General features: G+C 34.5%; 2 protein-coding genes across 2 annotated transcripts; one reads left to right on the top strand and one right to left on the bottom strand.

Moving 5' to 3' along the window:
• Positions 1-1,101: 1,101 nt before the first annotated feature.
• LOC102591701 (probable serine/threonine-protein kinase At1g09600) lies at positions 1,102-5,996 on the bottom strand. The gene is made up of 8 exons (XM_006356503.2): positions 5,577-5,996; positions 4,762-5,046; positions 4,354-4,671; positions 3,921-4,148; positions 3,164-3,264; positions 2,501-2,603; positions 2,088-2,399; positions 1,102-1,320 (listed from the first exon to the last, which is right to left on the bottom strand). The coding sequence occupies exons 1-8, from the start codon at positions 5,994-5,996 to the stop codon at positions 1,174-1,176; spliced, it is 1,914 nt and encodes a 637-aa protein (XP_006356565.1). The 3' UTR covers positions 1,102-1,173.
• Positions 5,997-9,681: 3,685 nt separating this feature from the next.
• On the top strand, positions 9,682-13,078 carry LOC102592042 (11-beta-hydroxysteroid dehydrogenase-like 5). Its single transcript, XM_006356504.2, has 6 exons — positions 9,682-9,939; positions 10,451-10,643; positions 11,473-11,558; positions 11,729-11,860; positions 12,033-12,197; positions 12,557-13,078. The coding sequence occupies exons 1-6, from the start codon at positions 9,754-9,756 to the stop codon at positions 12,947-12,949; spliced, it is 1,155 nt and encodes a 384-aa protein (XP_006356566.1). The 5' UTR covers positions 9,682-9,753; the 3' UTR covers positions 12,950-13,078.
• The last annotated feature ends 302 nt before the right edge of the window (positions 13,079-13,380 follow it).

Below are 13,380 nucleotides of genomic sequence, written 5' to 3' on the forward strand. Positions count from 1 at the left end.
TTTATTATTTTACCCCCACCCCCTACCCTCGCCCCCCATCAGCCCCCCACCCCCTTCAAAAAGAAAAAAATTTAAGTTTGTTTTTAAAAATTATTTTCTACTCTAGTATAAATAAAAGATATTTCTCAAAAACATTTTTCATTCATAAATCAAACACTAAAAATCTTTTCCAGAAAATATTTTCTACTCACCAACCAAACATGAGAAAATAAGTCAAAAATCAAACATTTTCCTTCATACCAAACACACCCTTAAGGTCAGCTACTCATTTTAGAAACATTAAAGAACAAAAATATTAATAGTTGAGTGATTTTCTAAGTCAACTATTAACGCCCTTTTGGATACAGAATAAGAATATTGTTACATAACACAATAATTATGTCTCAATTCTAGACAAACTTGGATTGACTATATGAATCATCACTGATTTAAACTCAAATCTTATTATTATCATATCAAATATAATTAAAATGAAAAATAAGTTTATGTATCTATAGAGAACTTACCTTTGACTTTATAGGGATCCTTCTATTAGACAACACTCCTATGGAACTTCTCTATTTCAACTATAAGTAACATATATCATTCTATATACTTGAAACGACGAGCCTAGATATCTTTACCAATTGTTTTTATTTTTAACTAGTAGATACTCATCATTTTCATCCATCATTCCTATGAATACGATTTCGGATAAAAGAAAGAGTGAATGAGATATTTACTTGAATTCTTCTTGCTAGAGATGCATATGAGTTTTAGACTGATTTGCATAATGCAGAAACTTCAACTTGGCTTATTGCTCCAGCAATAAAACTGATTTCTTTAACTTTGTAAAGTAAACTGAATATTGGCTCAACTACAGTATTTCGATCAATTCTCTGAATATATTACAAAAGGATTTAGTTCCCTTCTAAAACTATCCAGAACCAACTAGTGAGCTTTAGTTTCTAGATATCAAAGAAGAAATGGATTTACATTGTGAACATAACAAATTCTTCAAACCACACAAAGCAAATTTGCCACCCTCAAACGGTATAAGGTCACTAAATAAGAACCTTACTCCTGATATGGATAATAGATATATCTTCTTTTAAGCCCTGTATAAATGTGGATTTCATGTGCAGAAGAGTGAAATTATACGAGAGTCCATCCGTTAGAAGAGAGCAATCAATTCTATTCGGGCCTTGTCTTGTCTTGACGTGCTTTCCTAACTGCTTCTTGAATTTGTCTCTCGTGTTCCTTTAACATGTCTTCCATACTTCCCCCTTGTGGCATTAGTGGTCCAGAGTGCAGGAGTCTGCTTCTCTTTGGCACATAAACCTGAAGCAAGGGGCGGGCCAAATTAAACTCAAGAAAGCTTAAAAAAAGGAGGAAAAGTTCAAAATGTCAAAACAGCACATGAAAAAACAGGAAGTTAGTTATCAAATCAAAATTTCTTCTCAAATAATCTTAAGCTAACTCAGCAGCTCAACTGCGAGTGGATACCGGATGCCTTAACTCATTAGGCTTCAGAGAATGGTATATCTCTGCTTGTGTGTGTTGTGTGGGATTGTTACATTTTTTTTTTCACTGCAAAATGAATCGATTTCTTCTAACATGTAAAGCTGATACCATCTTGCCCAACGTTCTAAATGAATCCTTGATGACTTGACTATTAGACCTCTGTGCGTTTGTGTCTGTCAGATCAATTAACTGATCTTTGAATAAGGGAAGGCATAATACTTAGATAGACACTTTAACTTGGCCTCAATTGGCAACTTAACAGTCCAATTTTGAGTATGCACATCTAGACACCTCAACTCGTCTCTATTGTGTCATATGAACACTCCAACTTACAAAATGATCATCTAGACACCTCCAAAATTTATGTGTCATGTCGGCATTGGGTGTGTACGAGGCAAAGTGGGGACGAGTTAGAGTGTTTAGTTGCCAGGTGAGAGCAAGTTGACGTGTCTATGTGAACTCTCGAAGTTGGAGTGCTTACTTGCTAGTTGAGGTTATGTTGGAGTGTTTGTTTATATATTACTAATAACTCTGGGTTTAAAAGCATGCTAGATAGTGGGAACTTATTGATCTAAGGAACACACCGTGGAATCTCCACCAGATGACCTATCATCTCTCCTTGAACGAATGCTTGAAAACTCTCCTGCAGCTCGAGGCTTGTGAGAACCCTGCCTTGAAAACTCTACACCATGTTGGGAAGCGGGATATGCCCGTTCATTGATTGCACTTGAATCCTCCTTTGCTTTGTTAGTCCATGTGTAACCAGATGTATTAGGATGGATCACTGAATTAGAATGAGTGAGTCCGTATCTCAATGCTGGTGGCTCTATAGAGAAACCAGCTCTATTGTCCTCGAGAGCATTGTATTTCACTCGGATGCTTTTGCTCGTCTGTCCCTGCAATTATTTGCATTAGTCATTGGTGCAACAACAGGGGTCTTAAGCAAGAAAATGTAAATATTCTGTAGAAGTCTTGGACAACTAGAAGAAAATAAAACCTGTCCGTGAGCATTGAATTCTGTTGCCAGTTCTTCCTTTGCTTGTCCCGATGACTTCTTTGTTGTTTCAGCTCCATGTCCTTTTCCAGCCTCAGCCTTTCGCCTGTGATTAAGATAACATAACTGTGAAACTATATGAAAGAACAGCAAAGTTTGGTTACAAGAAAGTTGCACTTTCTTTGGAGAACATGATAGTAAACATACATTAGTCAAAGCATGAGAAAAAAATTACAAGTCACTCTTAATTTTGGTCAGAGTAGGAACCAGAATTTAACCCGTGAGAGCTTGTTTTAACCGATCTCTCCATTTGTAGAGTTTTTAACATATTTCTCATACTCCAAGGCAGCCCGAGAAGTAGCCAGGCCCAATGAAGAAGGTGGACATCAAAATTGGGTTGCATGATTGTGTTGAACTGTCACTAAGCCCCACATTATTAATTTCAAACAATATTTACTAGAGGCTTAGAGCATTGTACTATAGAAAATATAAAAGGAGAATAGAAGAAACAAAACTGAGAAAAAATAAGCGACAACGTTAAATTAAGTAGCATAAGATGAAATGAGTTGTATTAAATATATTGATGTAACATATGAGTAGCATATGCTGGATTCAGAAAACATAACTGAGCAGTAAATATGTATTTATGCAGTTAATGCAGTATACCTTCTTGCTTCTTGATGTCGAACCTTAGTATCGTATTCCTTGCTTGGAGGATACTTTGGTAAACTATATGGATCACAAGGTAGGGGATTCGCTTTGAAGAACTGAAAAGTAAAACCAAAGAAGAAAGATATAAAGCATTTCCTTTGGTAGTGAAATTTATAGGAGATGAACAACGTATTCAAATATATATATATTGAACAAATGATTTCCCAAAACAAAACAACAAAGTTGCCTCTTATCGTCGATTGGCAGTGGCAAGCCACATAGGTCATTGCAAAATGCTTAGCTTAAAAACAAATATCATCGAGCTAGGACAAGTGTGAAGTTTCGAAATCTTTTTCAAAATAGATGTTTAACAAATGAATTGATCAGATAAAGAGCTTTTCTCTTTGATTTTTCACATCAAACAAGAAAGCCAAGTCACATAAGATCATCACAAAAGACATAGAGCTTGGCAACAAACAATGACATGTTAGGATAAATTTTTGAGTTTATGTGAATTCATCTTCTCTTTAGCTCTTCGCTGAGGAATTGTTCACCTTCTTAAGTGGGAGCAGTTTTTTAATGAAATTGTTCCTATGAAAGTGACAAGAAAACTTCCACTTAATTATAGATATGCAGGTTGATAGGGTTGATATTAACAGCATTTATCAATCACTAAAGTTGGAAATACTTTTCTTCTTCAGGGAAAATAGGAAAAACTACTTTCCAGAAGGAAGATAATGTTGGTAAGGGAGAGATGAGTTTTTGACATTACCTCACTATTGAGTGCACAAGAAGCAGTGCCGCGGTTTTCTGGTTCTATTGAAAGTAAGGTGTCAACAAGGGCCAAAGCTGTCGGAGGCAAGTCCTTGAATGTATCAGCAATACCGCGCTTATATGGATTCTGTTGCTTAAAACTAGTAGCAAGTGGAAGTTTTGATTTACTCCAGTACTCCTCAGAAGGTGAACCACAAAGCTTGAATATTTTATGCATTTGCTCCACCTAGAAATTGTTTCAACTCTCTCAGTTAATAAATGCATGAAGAAACAGGTGCTTGTTCGTTAATGAGATGAAAAAAAGTTAGAAATAGATTAGATTTAGAGCTTGATGATTAAACTCTTTTTTGATTGTAAGCATGGAGGAAACTGTAATTTTTTCTAGGGAAGTAGAGATCAAGGAGTGAATTCGAGCCCCGAAATGGGAGTACCTCTGTTCTTCCAGGCATGATAGGCTTTCCATTAAATAATTCAGCAAGGATGCAGCCAGCACTCCACATATCAATGGCCACTCCATATTCTGTTGCACCAAGCAAAAGCTCAGGAGCCCTATACCACAGTGTTACAACACGACTTGTTAATGGCTGCTTTTGGTTGGACTTAAAAGACGTCGCCAGACCAAAATCTCCAATCTTTAGAACACCATTATCACCAATTAGAAGATTTGAACCTTTAATGTCTCGATGAAGTATACCCCGACTATGACAGTGTTCGAGTCCCAAAAGCATTTGTTGCATATAACATTTTATCTGAAATGCAATTCAAATTGTGCAACATAAGGATATAAAGAACTTGTAAACTACTTTGTAAGAATAATGCACCTACCTAAGAAGAAATACCTGTGGTTCAGTGAACTTGATCCCAGGTGCTGATGAAAGTCCAGCAAGATCGTGCTCCATGTATTCGAATACAAGATATATACTGCCTGAAATCCTGGATGTGACCAAAGCCTCAAGTTTCATTACATTTGGGTGGTCCAATCTACGCAAAATACAAATCTCTCTCGCCATAAAACGAACACTCTCAGGATCCATATTGACAAATTTTACTTTCTTCATTGCAACAATTTTGTCGGTTTCAAGGTCACGGGCCTTGTAAACATTACTATATGTTCCTTGACCAATCTGCATTGGAAAATCAACATTAGAGGTTATCATTGTTCCAAATATCGAGAGATATCTAAAAGTTAAATGACATCCATTGTTTCAATTAGAAATTCACAATCTTAATCCCATGTTACCTTGAACCGAACTAACGCCAAGAAAAAATTATGCAACCAAGCAAAGTCAGATAATTGATACAACATACTTTACTTATGTTTTATGAAATTATCACGTATGCATTATGATTACATATTAAAACTGAAAATGCATTTTTCAAATTGAAAGCAACAAAAAGAAGTGAAAAGACACATTGAGAGCATGTGTAACAAAATGAAATATCTAGAAAATCCTGTTCCTAAAACACTCAAGAGGACAGGGAAACAAGGGGTTATGAAACAATAGTGCAAACATCACATGGTTGATTCTATCAGTATGATAATCTTCTTTAGATCGCGAAAATTGGGAAAACTATACATTTCAAAGTATAAAATCAGTACAATGAAACTTAGAAGCAGTAAATGTAACAATTTAAAGATAACGTTAGAACTGACTTTGTTCAATTTTTCAAATGATTCCGCACTTCGAGGAACCCACCCTTGAATAGCCTCTTGTGCAACTGAACTTAGCCATAATGGCCAACCTGCAGCACACAGCACCCCTATTGCACCATGAGGCATGTTAACAACTCGAGACCTTGATCGTATCAGTCCAAAATCCATCGTCGATTGTCTCTTGAATCGTCCGTCCTTAGGCCTCTCCCTAATCCTAGTTTTCTCATTATCATCAACTTTTGTTGTAACACCATTATCTTCTGATGTTACATTGGGTTTAACTATTTCTTTAATCTCTTCCCTTACTGATGGAGCAACCAACTGTACAGAAGATTTATCAACTTGTATTTCTTTTTCCTTTGCATGTTCAACAACATCATCATGATCTGTTGAAGAACCCTTTGAACAAATACAGCCCATAAGTCTACAACAATATATTCTATCAAACAAATGCATTTGAACCCTAAATGATAATTAGCCACCAAAGACCCAAACTTTCCACAATATCTTTCAGTATTATCATATTCAGCTAACCAAATTGACAGTTCACAACAGATTCTTGATTTTCCAGTTTTCTATTTCCATTAAACATATACCTCAAGATTGTTCTGAAAAAACCCAAAAAATTTCAAGAATGACAAAAACAGAGATTGAAAGAAATCTGAAGAAGATTAAAAGATCAAAAACCCAGACCAGAAATCCAACATTGAAGCCCAAAAAACAAAATTCAACATTCAAGTATACACAAAATAAGGTTATGTTAGGTTGGATTAATGCAGGAATGCTGGTCAAGGGGCACTTAATGAGGGTATTCTGGGCTTCCAAAAAAAAAAGTTTTATTTTTTTTCCAGAAAATTTAACTGTTTTATTACTTGCCATTATTTATTTTATCAAAAGAAAAATTAATTTTTTGTGATAAAATTAGAAAAAGACTTAATTTTTACATAAATATTTTTGAGTACTCAAGGTTTATTATTCAAGAAAATAGTATAGTAATCCAGCGTGTTTGGGAATACCTAGAAAAACGGTTAGCCATAGGTATTATTTTCCCCCTCTTTTGGATAAAATAAAATAAGATATTTTGCCTTCTTTTTCCATATTTGAATTTCTGCTTCACAGAAATAAAATTTAAAAATGCAGTCGGTCAGAAACAGGCATATCGATGAACAGTTGTCTAGAACTTCCATATAACTGTAAAATATACAATAACAGTTGCAGAAAGAGGCACCATGGTTATTTGAACTGATTTGCACTTAAACTTCATGGATGACTCCAATTTTATTAATTATAGATTTCAGAATAATCAATTCAGGTCTGCAGATAATATACTTTATTGATTGAAATATGTTATTTATGTTTTAATTGACTTATCATATGGTTTTGAATTTGACTTGTTACGCCATGCAAAATTTATTATGGAATTTATTGGCCTGAATATAACTTGACACATCCCTTTATACAAAAGAGTAACGTAGAAATGCACCTTGGTTATAGTGGAACTGTGCTTCACTATGTTTAGAGTTATCGAAAAGGATCGGTCCAGTCCCACCCGGCCTAAGTCTCGCGGGTCAAAAAATTTGATGGGTTAGGATAGGACTGTCCTTCATTTGGAAGGATCTGAAAATGTTAAACTCAACCCAACTCTATAAGGGCCGCGGGCTGGGGCGGGATAGCCCTTCTTTCTTTTTTTCAAATCAAATATGGCAAACAATGGTGTTGTTTCAATAACACTAGCAAAAAATCTAGTGTGATTAGTATGTATCTAGGATACTAGATACACGAGATACATGTATTTGGTGTGATGCATTCCAGATATGCAAGCGAGATAAGAAAATAACAAGCGAGATGGGAAGAAAGCGAGGGTGCGGGAATCGGGATTTATCAAGGTATCCTACATACATGTGAATCCACTTGGATAGAGTGTATCTAGAACAAATTACACCTAATTTTGAGTCCATGTATCTGGACACACCAAAATCTGGTAAGATTCGTACTATTATAACATTGTGTGCATCTAAGTAATTAGTTCATACACTAGTGAAATTTCATTAAGTTACCTTTAAATAAAAAGTCTTGGCCTATGGGCCGATCCCCGATCAAGCATCAAGGCCCAAGGACTTATATGGGTTGGGCTTATAAGCCATAGTTTTAAATGGCTTGAAAAATTATATCTCAACCTTACCCTAATAACGGATTTGGTTGGATCGATCTTATGGGTTAAGTCCATTTTGATGGCTCTAACTATGTTATATAAAGAGTAGTGTGAACAAATCTTTATTGTGCCTTATCAGAAATGTCACAACTCTTTGGAAAAGTTACAATTTTTCGAAAAGGTCACAATCTTTCATAAAAGTCATATTTTTTCATAAAAGTCGCAACTCTTCATAGAAGTCACAACTTTTCATAAAAGTCACAACTTTTCATGAAAGGGGAAGGCTAGTTTTGGAAATAAATAAATTGAAAGGGAATTCTGATTTATGGTGGCGTCACGTAGGTGGGCCTAGGGTTCTCTTTTATATAAATATATGATATTATTTTTTTTGCCTAGTAATTATTTTTATTATTGTACTAGTAAAATTATTCGTGCCTCGCGCGGAAATTTAATAGGGAAAATTGTATGAAATAACAAACTATTAATTCAAATTGAATGTTATAGTCACAGTTTATTTTATTTGTAATTCGCAGCAAACATCCCATTTTTTTGTCATCTGATTCGATATACAATTAGCCATTTTCGGTATATAATTAGTCATTTTATACATTTTGGTATAAAATGTGTTTGTGTTTGTATAAAGCCAGAGAAAAGTGTATATAGAAATACAAATACATATATTTTCGTCCGATACACTTATAATTATACAATACAGATCTTATTATACAAATTACAATGTATAAATGAATTATACAAAACTGAACAATTTGTATAAAATTGGATGTATCTAGTGAATTATACAAATCAAAAGCTTCATAGCAAACATAAAATTTGTTATGGGGCGCAATTATGCAAATTATAGTTATAACATACAAATATGATTTTTATGTTTGATATATGTAAAAATTGCTCTTATTAATACGCCAACAAAAGATTAGTTGAATCTTTAAATAAAATTATCTATGTAGTACTATTAAATTTTTGCCAAAAATCAGTTGACCCACATATTCGGATCGTCCCAGAATCAAGTTTTTGCATGGAAGTCCTTATTTTAGAGTGTTATTTAATTTTTGCTTTTTAAATTTATGATATTTAATTTTTGTTTTTATTGTTTATTTCATAAAAATTTATAAGATAAAGTACTTTTAATTATTATGACCTAAATTCATTGGTCACAACTAATTTCTCAAGCAAAATCTTTTAGGAAATATTTTGCCTCAAGCAAAAAAAATTATTTGGAGGGTGAGCATTTTAGAGAACTTTTGTCTTAAAACATAATTTTTATTACTGAAGTTATGCCTTGGACATTGAACAATGTTTTGTTGTATAATCTGTGTTACTAAACTTATGTCATTTAACATAACTTAGGCCACTAAATTTCTGTTTGGGGCATAACTTGTGCCTTAAGCTTAATTTCTTTTATGTTTAGGTATATAACTTGCATTACTTCACTTATATCTTGAACATAACTTGTGTTTTGGACATAATTTCTTGTCTTGAATATAATTTGTATTACTAAACTTATATTTGAAACGTAATATCATTAAACTTATGTTCAGGATGATAACTTTAACTAAACTTATATCTTGCGAATTTCCTTTTGCCTTGTGTTTTTTTTTTTATATATATATATATAAGAGGTATTTTTAACCTTTTTTTTAAACTTAAAATTTATAATTTTGTTGATTATACTTTGAAATATAAATATATTAATACAAATTTTAAGCAAAAAGAAATAAAAAAAAAAGTATGGGGTTTTCCAGCTAGCAGTTTGAAGTGAGAAGATATAACTCAAAACAGATAATGACTCTTGTGATCTCATGCATTAACTTCCAAAAACAAGTCCCTTCCATTCGTCACCAAATCCTTAAAGCACGTGTTCAACTTCATGCATGTTGTTGTTAATACTCAACTCTATCTACTCTACACATATCCCCAAAAATCAACAACAAATTATAACAGCCCTCTGTTCTCTTCTTCTCATTTTTTTTTTCTCATCTTGTTGTTGAACTTATCATAAAAAAAATGATGGATTTGGTGAATTCAGTGCTGAATTTTGTGGTGCCACCAGCAAGTTTGGTTATGTTAGCCTTTTCATGGCCTGCTTTGTATTTCATCAACACTTGTGAGAGGATGTACAACTCTTTCTTTGGTGAAGACATGGAGGACAAAATCGTCATCATCACTGGAGCTTCTTCTGGTATTGGAGAGGTAAAAAAAATGAGCTATAGCTTAATTAGACTCAGCTCCGATTTGGCCATAGATTTTGAAGTTGAAATTTGAAAATTGAAAGTTTGAGTTTTTGTACCTTGAAGTTGTGTTTGGGCATGCATTTTACTCGGAAAAAACTTAGAATTTTGTGAGTGAAAATCTCAAAAACCCCAAAAAATTGCTATGGACCAGTTTTCGGAACTTGAAAATTGAATGTCTGTATTTGTTATATATTATGGTATTAACATCAAGATAAGCTGATTCAATTTTTTATTTACTCGATTTCGATAAAAAAAAATTGGTTTCTTATATTTTGGGCAACACTCATTTCTTTCTCTGAGTAAAAATTCCTAGCATGCAATGGATATAAGTATTGTTAAGTTATTTGTGGAATTTAAACGAATTTAGTTATTGAAATTAAAGAAGCCCAAACTTGCTATTTTTCTATTCTTCTTGTGCATGAACAGTATTGAACAAGTGACAAATACTTGGTTTTACTCTGTTATATTAGCAAATTGCATATGAATATGCAAAGAAGAAAGCTCATCTAGTTCTGGTTGCACGAAGAGAAACCAGACTCTGGGGAATTAGCGAGAATGCCAGGGCATTAGGTGCAAAAAGTGTTCTCATAACAGCTGCAGATGTTGTAAAGGAAGCTGATTGTAGGAGATTCATCACTGAGACCGTAAACTTATACGGGCGTGGTAAGTAATTTGCTGGATCCACTTGTTGTATCTCCAGTTTAATTTATGTTGTAAATAGTGTTAAGTATGTAGTTTAACACACCTTCTCTCATTGAAATGAGAAAGCAGTGTGGACGCTGGGATTTTGAGGAATTCGACCAACCAAGCGTAAGCTTACCGCTCGCACTGTGTCAAACCAAAATGTGAAAATGTGACCTTTTGAGTAGTCAAAAATACCAAGAATATAATGTGGCCCGAGTACCTACATATGCTTTAGTCAAACCTCTCACTGTTAGTGAAATGATATTCTCTGTTATTTCCTTTTCATGATTTAGTTCGAACAGACTATAGCATAGATAAGTTTCATCAAACAGTCATTTTTTTTAAAGCAGAGATAATTTAAGTCCCATTTGGCAAGGTAGTTGTCCATTCTAGTTAAGAATGTTTTCTTGAACTTTCTAGCGTCGAGTTTTACAGTGACATTGATGTTACTGAGTACTACTTCTATCTAGAGATATTACGTCCTATTTCATTTCTCATTAAGCAAATACAACTATTTGTCTAGGAAACACAACAAAATGTTACAACTATTTTGAAGAAACAAAAAGTTGCAACTTACATAACTTGTTATGTAGTTTCAGACTCCAAGTTATGTTCTAGAGACGGATGAATTTGTTTCTGATTGCATTGGTCAATTGATATTTATAAAGCAAAATAAGACTTAAATTGGGATGGATATAGTAGCGTGTATAGCTTGGTATGTTTAAATCTCGGAGAATAACACCTAGTAACCAAAAGGTTGTCTGAATTTTATTCTGACGACAATCTCCGTTCATTTCCCTATTTTCAGTGGATCATCTTGTAAATACAGCAAGTTTGGGTCATACCTTCTACCTAGAAGAAGCCACAGATACAAATGTCTTCCCCATTTTGATGGTATGTGGAGCTTTTACTCAGGATCATCCACAATTATTCATATTTAGCTTTGACGCTAATGTATTGGTAGAATGATTTTTCTCTAAGTATCTTGTTGCAGGGGTACAACACTTGCATTTTACTCCCAAAACCTTTCAAATTTGTAAATGTCTGAATATTGTCCATTTCAGGATATCAATTTTTGGGGAAATGTGTATCCTACCTATGTTGCACTACCTTACCTGCGACAAAGCAGAGGCCGAGTCATAGTGAATGCTTCAGTAGAGAGTTGGTTGCCCTTGCCAAGGATGAGCTTATATGCAGTTAGTAATTCTGACCATTGCTATCTATTTCTTTAAATGGAATTCGTCCAGTTTGAGAATTGAATTACTCAATATTTCTTCGACAGCCCCCTATTTCATTTGTCCCCAAGTGGTTCTTTTGTTGTACTTTTCATTCGAGAGATGATAATATATGTGTCGTCTTATAATATAGGCAGCGAAAGCAGCACTTGTAAATTTTTATGAGACCTTGAGATTTGAGGTGAACGGTGACGTAGGGGTCACAATAGCGACACACGGATGGATTGGGACTGAAATGACAGGTGGAAGATTCATGCTAGAGGAAGGTGCTGAAATGCAGTGGAAGGAAGAAAGAGAAGTAAGTCTCTCTATTCCGAGCAAAAATTGTGTTACTTGCCCAAGATTGTGTACTAGTATTGACAGAATGAAGATATTGATACTGAAGTTTAACCGGCTGTATTGACCATTGTTGCACAATTTCTTGTAGTTGGTCCTAAGTATTAAATTAGAATGAACTGATAGGAACATGATTGAACTGAGAACTTAAACTGTACACAGGGTTAATACTGTTTAAGAATCGGGAAAGATCGTATAACCTACATTTGTCTTTCTCATTTGTCATGGATTTCATTAACCTTTAATTTCTGGTTTTCTTGGAACTCTTGGTAATATTTTATCTCCGTGCAATTAAAGTTGTTACTTGCATTCTCATTCAAGGTTCATGCATCTGGAAGTTCAGTGGAGGACTTTGCGAAGTTGATTGTATCAGGGGCATGCCGAGGAGATCCATATGTGAAATATCCGAGTTGGTACGACATTTTCCTTCTCTATAGAGTATTCACACCAAATGTTCTCCAATGGACGTTTCGGCTGTTACTTTCAAACCAAAGTGCTCGGAAAACTTCCCTCATTGGCACTGGAAGGCCCCTTCTCGAGTCATCCTCTCCTCCTCGGATGCAGCCTACTCCTGAGACATTCTCTCCTCCACGACAGCCTTCCTCCGAGTCGTCATCTCCTCGGAGACAACCTCTTTCTGGTTCATCCTCTCCTCAGCATCCATCTGCTTCTCCTCGGAGACGTATGGGGCCTGTTCCAGTTCTGCAGGATTGAAGGTAGTAGGTCGAGTAATTACTTTAATTTTAGCGTGGTTATGTTTTTTCTTTAGTTAAGATTCTGTGGATATCATTGTAAGAGTTCACAAGATACAACAAACACTCGGCTCAATAAAAAGTTGTACTTGGCTTATTTAAGAATGCTTGGGTTTGGTTTTTCGATGGGAAAAAATTTGGGAGGTTTATTTCTCTATTCTTTAAAAGCCAAAGAGTTCTATCACTTCAATCACATTCATGAGTGATTCTGATTTCAATAGATATGCACAGGTAATTATTTCATTCACATAATATATTTCAATGAAAAGCAATGATTGTAGGCTGTAGCAGTAGCTTGCTGGAACCCCCGAGTTTTTACTTTGTTCAAGGATATGTGCAGTGACACAATCCTACTTATTTAAAGTTTGAGAATAGGTCGAGGGTGTTGCACCC

Source organism: Solanum tuberosum, unplaced genomic scaffold (assembly GCF_000226075.1).
Source record: "Solanum tuberosum cultivar DM 1-3 516 R44 unplaced genomic scaffold, SolTub_3.0 scf00222, whole genome shotgun sequence".
In the NCBI taxonomy this organism is placed as follows: Eukaryota; Viridiplantae; Streptophyta; class Magnoliopsida; order Solanales; family Solanaceae; genus Solanum; species Solanum tuberosum.